Source organism: Lipotes vexillifer, unplaced genomic scaffold (assembly GCF_000442215.2).
Source record: "Lipotes vexillifer unplaced genomic scaffold, Lipotes_vexillifer_v1.1 scaffold543, whole genome shotgun sequence".
NCBI lineage: Eukaryota > Metazoa > Chordata > Mammalia > Artiodactyla > Lipotidae > Lipotes > Lipotes vexillifer.
Window position 1 is genome coordinate 93,521 of NW_006799055.1, and position 14,383 is coordinate 107,903.

General features: G+C 36.4%; 1 protein-coding gene across 1 annotated transcript in view; it reads right to left on the reverse strand.

The window, feature by feature from the left end:
* The window catches only part of USPL1 (ubiquitin specific peptidase like 1), a 29,641-nt gene extending 15,683 nt beyond the window's left edge, over positions 1 to 13,958 (reverse strand). Inside the window, exons 1-4 of the mRNA XM_007471429.1 lie at positions 13,860 to 13,958; positions 13,216 to 13,344; positions 7,348 to 7,993; positions 3,580 to 3,693 (exon numbers count right to left, since the gene is read on the reverse strand). Coding sequence (XP_007471491.1) covers positions 3,580 to 3,693; positions 7,348 to 7,993; positions 13,216 to 13,344; positions 13,860 to 13,958 — 988 coding nt within the window. The remainder of the gene's footprint in view (positions 1 to 3,579; positions 3,694 to 7,347; positions 7,994 to 13,215; positions 13,345 to 13,859) is intronic.
* Positions 13,959 to 14,383: the final 425 nt, after the last annotated feature.

Here is a 14,383-nt window from a genome sequence, read left to right on the forward strand (position 1 = left end):
AAACTTAACATTAGACTACAGTTGGGCAAACTCATGGAATACAAAGCCTATTTTAAAATAAAGTATTGAATATCTCATATAATTTACTATAATGAAAGTGAAAAACAGAACGGTGGTCTGGGTCCAGCATGGTTGTAAGTATATCAGTTGTCTACCCCACGACTGCATGGCTGGCTGGGAGCTGCAGCCACTGCCCAGCATCACAAGTGAGTATCACACCACTTACCGCTAGCCCAGGAAAAGATCAAAATTCCAAGTGCAGTTTCTACTGAATGCATTTATCTCTTTAACATCATTGTAAACTCAAAAAATCAAAAGTCAGACCACTGAAAGATGGGGACCTAGTACCTAGTTTGCATATTGCCCTAAAGTACCTTCGTTTATTACCAGGATGCAAACCTTCCAGTGACTCCTTGCTGTCTAGCTATTCAAGTTTCCTCTTCTGTTAAGTTCTCCTTAATGTTTTCTGGCCATTTTTCTATCAGTTTTTGTTTTAAACTGATGTACAGGAGTTCTTTGTAAGATATCCTGGGTATTATTTCTTTGTTCTATCTTTGCCCAGAGGTTTTAAACTTTAATGTAATCACAGTCACCAATCTCTTACTTTATGTATCTTATTTAGGAAATTCTTCCCCACTGAGTGGTGAAATATTCACCTATATTTTCCTCCAAAGTTTTACAACTCTGCTTTTCATGTTTAGGCTTTTAAATATGCTAAAGTTTTTTTCTAATTACGGTGTGAAGTAGGGATCTAATTTTCCCCCTGTATCAGGAAACTACTGGCCCAAGCACCGTTTCCTGGATGGCCTTTTCTTTCCCCACCTACCTGCATCAGTACCTCCATCATGGTTATGAAGTAACCAAACGGGGAGGGTTCTGATCTGGACTTTCTATTCTGTTCTAGTGGTCTGTCTATCCTTACACTGGTACACTACACTCAAAGGCTAAGTTACTCTTTACACTTACATAAATAAGTCGAAACCATACAATAACAGCTTTAACCTTTTTTAAAAAAAGAAAGAAATATACATATTAGAGGGAAAGAAAACACCAAATTGAAGATAGTAGTTACCTTTGTGGGGAGGTAAGGAAGAATTGGGGAAGAGTACAAAAAGGGCTTCAGTTATATTTGTAATGCTATATTTCTTAAACTGTGGGGAGGGAGAGCAGAGAGGACAGTTTACAATGCGTTTTTTAAAAACAATAATCAAAATGAGGAAGTGGCTGGCTGATCTTAAAAATTTAACAAACGTTCCGGGTCAATACAGATTCTACTTCTCTTTCTTTAGTACTTTAAAATACACGTTAATATTCAGAATGAGGACACATACGTTGTAAGACTCTAAAGTGCTCCCTGAAACAAAGATTTCATTAGTAAGATCTTAGCCTCTAATGTAGCACCTCTCACTGCTGACTGAGCAGTACAAACACAAACGAGAGGACTCTACTGTATTGGAAGAGCTGTATGCTTGCCCAACTGCTATGAGTGCACAAAATTTACAAATCCCAGACCAAATCCCAGGTAGCAATGGAGCAAGACGCCACCTTGTAACTACAATTAGCAGGGATGAGAAGAGTGATGATTCAGACTGGGGAAGAAACCACTCTTTAATTCAATTGGGAACTGGAGTAGGGAACCTGAATAAAACATCTCAGGTCACTCTAGGAGGGAAATGATACCTGCAAAATGCAACACGGGAGCCCCTCAGTCTACACTCTGGCAATCTTATGAAAAAGCCTCCTTTGAAATGAGTATCCACCCAACAGATCAGTGATTGAGGGTAAGGAAAGGGGCTGACCATAAAGGAGCCAGGGGAACATTTTCATGGTGATAGAACTGTTCTATATTTTGATTGTGGAAATGGTAACACAACTGTATACATTTGAAAAGGATTTTACTGTATGTAAACCATACTTTGATAAAAAGAATAAAAGAATATTCGTCCCATCTGAGATCCCACCTGATGATGAATTAGAATAGCCCTTTAGTCCTAGAGGAGGCAATGCCAAAGATCTGGCATATGGAAAATCAGTTTATAAGAACAGAGTCAACTTATATATGTAGGAGTTCATGAAAAACAAAATAGTAAAACTAGGGGACAGAACTGTGGGACAAAGAAATAGGGGATACAACCATGCAAAAAAGACACTGCTTCCAGATACACTATCTGGGTCTGATGAAATAAATGCCACTTCTTGAGAGAAAAACTTGAAGGCATTGATATTTTACATAATTTAACAGGAGTATTATACTAATAGGAGTATCCTATATTCAGCTACTACAACACAATATTAATTGAAGAGTTAATACAAGGATAAAGAGAGGGACTTCCCTGGTGGCACACTGGTTGGGAATACGCCTACCAATGCAGGGTTTGAGCCCTGGTCCGGGAAGATCCCACATGCCGCAGAGCAACTAAGCCCACGTGCCACAACTACTGAGCTCGCGAGCCACAACTACTGAAGCCCACGCGCCTAGAGCCCGTGCTCCGCAACAAGTGAAGCCACTCAATGAGAAGCCCGCGCAAGGCAATGAAGAGTAGCCCCCGCTCGCTGCAACTAGAGAAAGCCCATGTGCAGCAACGAAGACCCAACACAGTCAAAAATAAAATAAATAAATAAAGTTTTAAAAAATAGACTTAAAAAAAAAGGATAAAGAGAAATATGGTAATTCCCTGGTGGTCCAGTGATTAGGACTCAGCTCTTTCATTGCTGGGGCCCTGGGTTCAATCCCTGGTCGGGGAACTAAGATCCCACGAGCCACGTGGCAGGAAAAAAAAAAAAAAAGATAAAGAGAAATAAAACATAAAGAAAAATAAAACAAAAGGCACCCCCTCAAAAAATAAAAAAAAATCACTACCAGCTCCTTTTTGCAATACAAAAAAAAATTTATAAAGACCTGGAGACTCTAGCGCCCCTGTTCCACTCTGCTCCCAGAGGCCAGAAGACAATTCATAGAGGACAAAGCAGGTCTCATTCTTATGCCCTTTTTTAAAAGTAAGAAAACTTTCCCAAAAGGTCATCAGTATATATCTCCTCATATCCCATTGGCTAAAATTGTACCATATGTCCATTCCTAAACCAATCACTAGCAGGGGAAATAGAATTACTATGGTTGGTGTAGACCAGAGATTCTCAACCCCATCCATCCATAAGAATCACATGGAGGCTTCTAAAAATTACTGATACTTGAACTCCATCCTGAGATTCTTATATAATGGGCCCCCAGGCACTAGTTATTTACTTTTAAATTTCCTAGGTGCTTTTTTAATGCACAGTCAGTCAAGGTTGAAAACGCTGGAGTAGTCTACTGGGGGACAGTATTGGGAAAGCAACTGATGGTGTATCCCATGAGTATTCAGCTGGTTCTGAGAACTGCATCCACGATGAAGGGGTGGAACACATGCCTGCATACTTATATAGAACACCTCCATCCACGAATGATTTAACCAGTGATTAAATGATCAGATTCCAAGAATCTGATCATCCCAAGTACTAAAACAGTATTATATTTCCTTTTGATGTAAGTATGTCTTTATGGTAGACGAGTAATACAATTAAATTCCATAAATTACTTACCTAATGTACACCTAAGCTGAGGCTGAAGCCTAATAAAAATATCATCTCTGACTTCATTCAGACAGGTCTCTATCTTTGCAAATATTTCAGAAGGAAGTTTTATACAATCTCCATCTGATAATAAAATACAGAACATTATCAATTTCTCATCAACCTATTTCTTTCTACAGACAATTAAGACATTACCAAAATGAAAGTTTTACCAGAGTCAACAAATTTTGCAGAGACAAAAATGGAAAATACAAAATTCCTTAATTCTTCTTCCTCTCTCTGTGGTATACCATATATTCCCTCAATATGTGTTAACAGCACAATATCATTAGTACTGACTGCCTGGCTCAGCATCATTCTGCCTGAGTAAAATCTCAGTGCAAGTCTTTCAGGCCTAGCTAAAGAGCCACACTTTCAGATATTTTGCCCATCTCTGAAACAGCTGAAGCTCTCTCTTTTCATAAAATTATTACTTATGCTAGAGACAAAATCTAATCATTTAATCCTCTCTGTTTAACTTTTACTGAGCTTAACTAGATCAAAGGAGCAGACAAATTTATAAGGAGTCTTAATACAGTCATGATTATTTCCCAAACTAACATTTGGTATGTTTTCCTCCTCCTATGTCTTTTGAAGGGCCTTCAATGACATCATCACATTTCATACAATTCTACATTCTGCTTTTTTTTTTTTTACAGAAATCTGCTTCATTAAAAAATTTGCAAGCTACTAATTACACTCTGACTGAACCATAGTTTTATTAGCCATTCCCTATTGCTGGACATTTAAGTTGTTTCTTTTTTACTATTATAAATACTATCATGTTAAACATCTTTGGGCACACACCTGTCCATGTTTTTCATCATTTCTTTAGGGTAAAAGTCCTCAAGATGCAATTACTCTGGCAGAAAACTACCTAAGATTAATAAGAAAATTATTTTGAATAAAAACCGCCATATGCATCTGACTCTAGTTACTTTTAAGCTACAAGTAGATTTTTTCACTCAAATCTCTTACGAATAAATAATTCATACAGCCTGATCACACTCTGCTTATATGTTTCACTATGAAAACATCTGGAGTCTTCTGTAATATGAAGTAAGCATTAACCAGAATTTTTGTTATTTGACCACACTGAAGAAAAGAGAAAACTTACAATCCAAAGTAATGTAGCTTGAACAAATGTTAATTACAACTATATTGTAAAAACTACAATTATCTTGTAAAAAATTAATATAATATTAAAATTAAAAGTTAATATTAATTTAATATTCAAGTCAAAATTTGAATGAGGTATGTTCTTTTACAACAAACAACTGCCACCAACTCAGTACTGGGGTTTCTATAATTATACAAAACAGGAATAAAGAGAAAAGGCAAAAGCAAATATGCTTGTGAGAAACTGAATTTTAAAAATTGCAAAAAACTTCAATCTCAAAGAAACTCAAATTGAAACAAAATACATTTTATCTAAAAAAATTACAACTTTTTAAACGTTTCTACGCAAAGGTGATAAGAGTGTTCTGGGATGTTTATTTCTACATATGAAAATGGAACTATTATGTTGGTATAACCCTTCCGGAAAGCCATTTAGAAAGACTCTTTTTTTTTTTTAAAGGATCCCCAAGGGGATCCCCTTCTTTTTTTTAATATAAATTTAGTTATTTTATTTATTTACTTTTGGCTGTGTTGGGTCTTTGCTGCTGCCCGTGGGCTTTCTCTAGTTGCAGCGAGTGGGGGCTACTCTTTATATAAATATTTTAACATCCCTTCTAGGGTATAATCAGCAATGGATTCAAAGGATACAGGGATATCTGCCATGGTATTTACACATAATAGCAAAAAAAAAATGGTAAGTAGCCTGAATGGTTAACAATGGGGAAACAATGTATAAGAGTATACTAATAAAGTAAACTGTTGCACAACGGAAGTCAAACTGCATAAAGGTTAGGATTCTCCGCCTACCAGATACCAAAACCCCAAAAGCCATAATAATTAAAGAGTATGGCATTGGTACAGAGACAGAAAAATAGTCAACAATGGAGAAGCAATGTATAAGATCTATATAAAAGATTGCATGATCAAAGTCAAGTTGAATAAAGATGAGGATAGCAAGACCTAAAATGCCCTAATAATTAAAATAGTGTGGTATTGGTGCAGGGACAGATAAAGTGACCAAGAAAACAAAACAGAGTTAAGGAACAGCTGCACACATACATAGAATGTTATATGACAAAGGGGGCATGGCAGATCAATTGAGGAAAAAGGTGGAGCTAGAAAAACTGGCTATGCAATGGAAAAAAATGAAACATTACCACATACCAGACACAATTACCTCCAGTTGAACTAAGAATTTCCATGTAAAAAGCAAAGCTCTGTGACTTCTCAGTGAAAACAGAGGTAAATGACTTTCTGATCTTGGAGAAAGGAAACATTTCTTTTTAAAACCACAGACATTACTAGCTATAAAAGGAAAGATTAATAATTTCTGTCATCAAAAGATATCTTTAAAAAAGTAGAAACATGAGATGCAAAGTGGGAGATTCAGTAACCTGTCTGAATAAATACAGCAACAAGGACATATAAAAACTCACAAATCAATAAGAACATGACAATACAACAAACAGGGATAAGACACAAACAGGCTTCACAGAGGGAACAGAGGGTCAGTCTACATACAAAGAGCTGTTCAACCTCTTTAAAATCTGGGAAAAGCAAATCAAGACCACAAACAATTTTATATCATTCAAATTGCAAAAATCACCACGTGTGAAAAAAAACCAAGGGAGGAAATATGGATTAGGAAAATCTCTTCTGCATTGCTAATGGGAGTAGACTGGTACAACCACTTTGGAAAACCATTAGCCATTATCTAGTAAATCTGAACTCAGAGCCTATCCTATGGTATACCCAAGAAAAACTCTTGTGCCCCAGGAGACTTGCCTAAGAATAGTCACAGCAGCAGTATTTACAATTGCAAAAAACAACCGAATGACAGATGAATAAATACACTTATGTACTTACAGACTGATATACTTACGAACTGGAAATATTATATAGCAACAAAAATCAACGAAACACAAATACAAGCAGCAGCGTAGATAAATCTTTATAAAAAGAAAAAACAGTCCCAGAAGAAATACTGTACAGTATGTCTTTTTTTTATAAAGTTCAAAACATTAAATTAGGCAATATATTGCTTAGCCATATATATGTAGGAAAAACTATTAAAAAACAAGAAACGATATAATGTATTTCAGGATAATGATTAACTTTGGGAGAGGTAGATGATGGGATGTGGAGGAACACATAGGTAGATGCAAGTCACTGGAAATATTTTAATTTATCTTGGGTTCATGGGTATCCTATTTTATAGAAAACAAAAATATAGCCCTCACTGTGAAAAGAGATTTTTGGGGAGTTGTGGGATTATGGATGGTTTGTATTTACTTCTTTATTCTGCTTTACAGCAACTCAAAAACTTAAAGTTGTACTTTGATGTACTCTATGGTGACCACCATTTACCCTGACAGCTAAGATACAGCCATAGCCTCTTTATTCTTTACTCTCAGTTTTTGAAAAAGACTGCCTTTTGGGCAGTCATGATAACACAACTGGTGTTCACTCAAGCTTCATGACAGACTCGGTCCCTGTGCTCCTTGCTCCGAGGTTCTACGTAAAACAAAAGTTACTGATGGCATCTTTTCGCGTGCTACAAGACAACGTTCAACATTAACCTCTTTAAAAATTGAAGAGAAATAAAATGTTATTACTAACCTTTAACTCCATCCAACTGACTGGTGTGCAGAAACTCATTGGCTTGATTATACCTGGTAAACAACTGACCGAACACAGACTCCTCTTTAGAGCATAGGTCAGTCACAGTGTTTTTCAGCCCTTCCAAGTGCACCAATGCTGACAGGATACAGTCTAACCAACAGAGAGCATGTGCGTTTTTCCACTGGACACATGAAGTCTGGCAAAATGAGGTATGCTTGCTCTCCAACGGCATTTCCAGTTCAGATGTGCATCCTTCATTTTGAGGGGCAGTCCCTCCAGTTCCAGAAACATCAACCATAGTAGAATCTTCTTCAGCAGCCATGTCAATAATATCAGCTTCCAAACTCTCATTCTGCTCCAAGGAATCAGTTGTCCTAATCGGATTCTGTTGACCACCGTGCAGTAAACCAGGCGAGTCTGATGAGGTTTCATCATACTCTTCTTCATTATGTTTACTGTTCAAAACCTGTTCACCATCAATACCATTATGATTTTTAGTCTTTTTGGAATTTGCTAAAAGAGGTGACTCTTTATAGTTGGTTTCCACGATCTTTCTTTTTTGAGGCTTATTTGGAGTGTGACAATCTTCCAAATCGGGAGTAATTAAGTTATTAAGTGATTTAGAGCCCAACGGATAGATGCACTAGAAAGAAAAAAATAACAAAAACTAAAAATTCAAATAAGCTCAAGCTTTAACTTCACAGATTCTATGCCATGAAAAATATGTATAACATTTTAGCATTAACTTGACATGAGAGGGTATACAATGTTATCAATCTAAATTTGAAGGAACCAGGGATAAACAGCTATTTAATCAAAAATTTCATCCCCAAAAGAGTAATTTTTCCTAGTTAATCTGAACAATCAAGGGTTTAATCTGAGTTACTCTAGAGTAAGCTAGCAAGGAAAACATACATAATTTTGCTTTAATAAAGAATCTAATGTTGAGTGAATTAAAAATTCCAACATTTTATGAGTGTATTATTCTTTTTAAGACAGGTACACTGCATAGCATTAAAAACTAGAAAAGTATTTTCAAACCAAAAAAGTTGCACAGAGTAATCTGCATTGTTTCTCAGTTTTGAAACTGAGTATTAATCTGAGAGCACATCAGCATATCAACTTTACACCCATATTGGGGCTAAGAATCAAACTGGCTGAATTTTAATAACTTCACCATGCATGAACACAATTTCAGGCAAATATCAAGAGTAAACAAATCACTAAAATAATCGATGAATTTTCCCTAAGTGTAAAAACTAGTAAAATATTTTATAAGACAAATGCAAGAAATCTACATACCGTGTGCCCTCATTTAAAATATGCTTTCTTCTACACAACTATGGTAGATTGCTCCCTTGGTGGCCTCTAGTGAACTAAAGAACTATACCTCCAGATACTCATGCCCTTGTACAGTCAGCCCCCTGCCACACAGCCGCAGGCTTGGCCACGTGACTAGCTTTAATGGGACATTAGCAACCAGGATGCACATGCTTCAATAAGCACTGGCTTATTGGGCTTGCCCTCTTGGAGCCTTCTTTCTGTACAATCTTTCTTAGTCCCAGCCATCACACTGTAAGGGTCCCAATTAGCCTCACCGAGAGACCCTCATGGAAAAGAAGTGAGATCCTGGCTGACTACCTGAGTTAAGTTCCCAGCTGGCAGCTAGAATCCACAGCCTGCCATGTGTACATTTTAGGTGTCCCAGACAACAGTATGTGAAGTGTAAGAACTGCCTTGTCAACCCACAGAATCATAAGTGAAGCCATTAAGTTACTTTAGTGACTAAGTTTTGAGATGGTTCACTTCACAGCAACAACTAACTGAAATGCTCTCATTTAAAGTATAGCATTTTCTACACAAGCGAACACTATATGCATAATATTGTACTTACTTCGAAATTCTTTAGTTTAACAGGACAAGTTCTTGATTTTTCTGTTACCAACTAGCTGTGCGATCACCATCAACTAACAACTTGACCCTCAACTTTATACCCTGAGATTATTTCCTTAGTCCTACCACATGTCAGAAGACAGAGAACACTTTAAAAATCAATAGCAGTAATTTTGTATTCAGAGTCATCCAAAAAAATTGAAAACAAAACCTCAAAGAGATATTTGCACACCCACATTCACTGCAGCATTATTCACAATAGCCAAGAGGTAGAAGCAAACCAAATGTCCATGGACAAACAAATGGATAAAGAAAACGTGGTATATACATACAACAGAATATTATTCAGCCTTAAAAAGGGAAATCCTGTCATATGCGACAATATGGATAAACCTTGAGGACATTATGCTAAGTAAAATCACAAAAGACAAATACTGTATGATTCCACTGATATGAGGTACCTAGAGTAGTCAAATTCATAGAGACAAAGTAGAATGGTAGTTGCCTGGGCTACAGGGAGAAGTTGTTATTCAATGGGTAAAGAATTTCAGTTTCACAAGATGAAAAGGTTCTAGAGATATGTTGTACAACAATGTGAATATAGCAAACACTCCTGAACTGTACACTTAAAAATGGTTAAGATGGCTTCCCTGGTGGCGCAGTGGTTGAGAGTCCGCCTGCCGATGCAGGGGACACAGGTTCGTGCCCCGGTCTGGGAAGATCCCACATGCCGCGGAGCGGCTGGGCCCGTGAGCCATGGCCGCTGAGCCTGCGCGTCCGGAGCCTGTGCTCCGCAACGGGAGAGGCCACAACAGTGAGAGGCCCGCGTACCGCAAAAAAAAAAAAAAAAAAAAAAAAAAAAAAGGTTAAGATGGTAAATTTTATGTTTTTTTAACAATTAAAAAAATTTTTACTTTTTTTTTAAAGGCAAAAAAACCCTTTACCATTCTCAAGCAGCGTCAAAATCATGGTGTGCACATCCCACCAGCACCCCTACTTAATTAAAAACAACAACAACAAAAATCACTCTTAGCCAGTGGGTAATATACAAAGAGTTTGCTGACTCCTGGTGTAAACCAGTGTACTTCATAAAATACACTGGGCTCTTACTGATGATTAGAACATTTTCTAAAAACAAGATCAATAATTACTCTAAAGTTCTTTTTTTACATTTGCAAAGTGTATACTTGAAATTCTTGATTATTTTTTTTTCCTCATTACTTAAAAAAGAATGCTTCAAAAACTAAAAATGCAAGAAACACATCTAACCATAATAGTTAAAACCACTGTTCTGAGAACAGAGACTTCTCTATTCTGGTAGTCCTTGGTTAAAGAACTCTACTGAAATATCACATATTGTTCAGAAGAGGGAAAAAAGTAATTTTCTTCTAGAATCAGTAAGTTTTATTTCTCTCTCTTTCCAGTGCTCACAATTCTACAACTTTATCCTGAGCTAGTTAATTAGTAAACTCTGTAGAGTCTGGTGTTACAGGTGAGCTGAGCTGTCAAGTCTCCTAAAGTCAAGCCCTCCCATTGTGCAATAGAGCCTGTCATTTGCTCCAGGGATATCCCTCCAGCAATTCTGCGACACTTTCTCTTATTTTTCCCTCTCTACTGGATATAACCAGCATACAAACATGCTGCTATTTTTCCCAACTTAAAAACAAACAAAAGTAAAACTTTTCCCTCCAGGTACTACCTCATGTCTGTATTTCTCAATTCTTCCTCTCCCATTTTTCATCACTCACTCCAATCAGGCTTTTACCACTACTACTTTACCAAAACTACTCTAATCAAGGCCTGCAAGGACCCCCATGACACTCCAGTCAATGGTGAGTTGAGTCCTCAGCCACCTTGAGTTCTCACTGGAATACACAGTAAAGCATTCCTTCCTTCATTAAATATTTTTCACTTGACATCCAGGACAATATACTTTCCTTCCTGAGATTACGCCTACCTCACTCTCCATGTCTCTCACTTCTTTGCTCGTTCCACTTCACCTCCCAAACTTTTTAATGCTGGAGTGTTCCAGGGCTCAGTTTTGCATCTCTTTATCCACACTCTTGGTAAACTCACCCAGCCTCATGGTTCAATTACTTACTGAACCATGTAAGTTCATGTAAGTTTGCTAATGACTCCCAAATGTACATATCCAATCTTAGACTCTCCACCTAACACCAGACACATAGATCCAACTGTTTACTCCATATACCCAGTTATTAGATAGATGCCTCAAGCTTGATTGCTCCTGATCTCCTCATCTTTCCCCCAGATCTTCCTCTTCCCACAGTCTTTCTCAGTTCAGCAACCGGCAGCTCCATTCTTCCAATTATTCAAGCCAAGTATCTGGGGATCATCCTTGATTCCTCCCTTTCCTACCATGTACCCCACTCTTTCAGCATATCCTTTTAACTATCAAAATACATATAGAATCCAACCAAGCCTCATCAACCTGGCCGCTACTTGTTCTCCCTGGAATACTACAACTGCCTTCCAACCATTTCCCTGCGTCAGATCTTGCCCATCACATTTTTTTCAACATGAAAATCAGATCATGTCACTCCTCTGCCAAAATCCCTACTATGGTTCTTTATTTCATAGTAAAAGCCAACAAATGGCCTACAAGGCTTTACTGGATCCATCCCATCTTCCCTTATTCTGCTTCACTCACTCCGATCCAGCTCTGCTGGTTTCCCTGCAGTAGCACAAACATGGACAGGCAGCCTCCACTCTCTCAGGACCTTGTATCTGCTACTCTCCCCACCTGGAAGGCTCACTCCTCAGGTATCCATAGGACTTGTTCCTTTTCATCTCTTTCAGATCTTTGCTCAAATGTCCCTTTCTCAATTAACAGTTTCCCCCTATACTTTATTTAAAATTGCAAATTACCCACTCTCTGATACTCCAGTCCCTGTGGCTTTATTTTTCTCTACAGCACTTTTCATTACCTCACACAAAAAAGTATGCTTTTCTTTTTTATTTCTTTCCCAATCTAGAATATAGCCTTGTTGAGAGCAAGAAATTTTTGTTTTATTCACTGTATCCTAGCATCTGGAACAGTGCCAACATGGTGACACACAAATAAATATTTATTGCATAAATGCAAAAAAATAATTATTTCTATTTGTAAGAATATCTGAAATTTTCTTTAAGTGTTACCCAACAAGAGTACCCACCACCAACAGTATAATATAGTCTAGTATTTTCCAAAACTGGCTGATCATCAGACAGTTTATAAAAGTTATAAAACTACAGAATTCTGGGCCAACTCTATTGAATAAGCATCTAGGTGAGACCCAGAAATTTTTAAGCTTTCCAAGTGATTCTAATGAACTGCTAGTTTACCTGGAATAATACATATCTGAAATTAGAAGACTGTATTCCAATCACTGCTCTGCTGCTTCATGAAGATGTTGTGTTCCTAAACCCTCTGCATCTGTTTTCTTATTCATAACACGGGAATACCTACCTTGCAAAGTTTTGAGAATTAAGTATGTATATGAGTTTCATAAGTTGTCAAGTACAGTAAAATATAGAGTATTATGGAATTAAACGAGCTCCTGTGTAAAAGCTGTGCCAGTGGGTACAAATTACTATAATTCTAAGATATTTAGACCCTTAAGTACATAATATTTAGAGATTAATAACCTTTTCAATAAGTCCCAAAGTTAATAAACAACACATGAGAATAACAACAGCTAAAAGGACCTCCACAAGGTTTAAAAAAATAATCTTCAAATATATTCTCTCTTCTCACAAGTCTAATGACAATAAAAACAAACATTTTCATGTAGTAACTCAGGAAATCAAGTGGCAAAATAAAATATTTAAAATTATATACCAGACAGATCTAGAGACTAACTACATATTAAAAACATACAATCTAAAAACTACAAAATGAGTACAAATTTAAACACTGAAGAAAAAAGCAAAAGGCGAAAACTTCAATACCATCTAAGATTAATACTTTACCTGCAGATCCTCACACAAAAAGACAGATTCTTGAAAACTAATTCGGTAAGTCTTTAAGGCTTTTAACTTTCCCTTCGTCCTACAAGCAGGGCAATACCCATCTGATGGTACTTTAGATGAATCATAATTCTAAAAGAGAAAAAAAGTAAATTAAAATATAGACATTCCTAGATTGTATAAAATTACAAAAAGTTAAATGGAAAAGTAACCAGAAAAAAATGTACAATTTTCACCTAGAAGTGTCCTGGCAAGATATCTTAAAGACAGCAAATAAAAGAAATGCATATAGGCTTTAATACAGCTATTGTTCCAAAAAGAATATATTCTAGTTTTAAATATTACATTAAGTGTTAAAAATAGCATCAGTTTTATCTGCAAGAAAAAAAGTAATGTCAACTGTCACTGAAAATACGTTCAACATTTTCAAATAGTAAACTATACGGTCTATGTTTTATTTCTACTTTTACATATCAATAAAACATAGAGAGGTAAACAGAGAACAATCTTTCGCCATTACTGTAAGATTTCCGTGGAAGATACAATTTTTAAAAAATTAACTGGTAAAATTAAAACCAAATTTAAGTCTTAAAAATAGGAGAGAAAAAAACCAACTTTGCACTGAGGCAAAAAATAAGTTCACTAACTTTTCCCAAATACCCCACCATGTGGAGTGAAGATATCCCTATATCAGTCCCTGGTCCAATCACTGGCAAACCATTTCCAATCTTCGGGGAATCCATCATTCCGAGTCATTGGCTAATTTATGTCACTTGAAACATGTCAATATCACTAAGGATTTTTCAATGAACCCTGGAAAAAAAAAAGTTAATAGACAATTTTTATAAGACATATGCATATTAAGTATATTTTGAGAACTATATATCTTATGTTAAACATATTCTGAAATTGTAATCTTGAAGTGAAAACAAAATACCTAAATTTATTTAAAGATCTAGCAAATTTGTGGAGAGAGGGCAAAAACTGGCAATAGGACCAGTCTTCACAGTAGACTCATTTGTAAGCAAATTTATCAAAACTTGCAATAGAGATAGCTATTACTTAAATATATTGACGAGAGCTTGAAAACCTAAGTTTTTAGTCTATGCACAACTTGAAAAAAATATGTAAGCATTACACAACGAAAATATTTAAGTAAAACACAGATCCA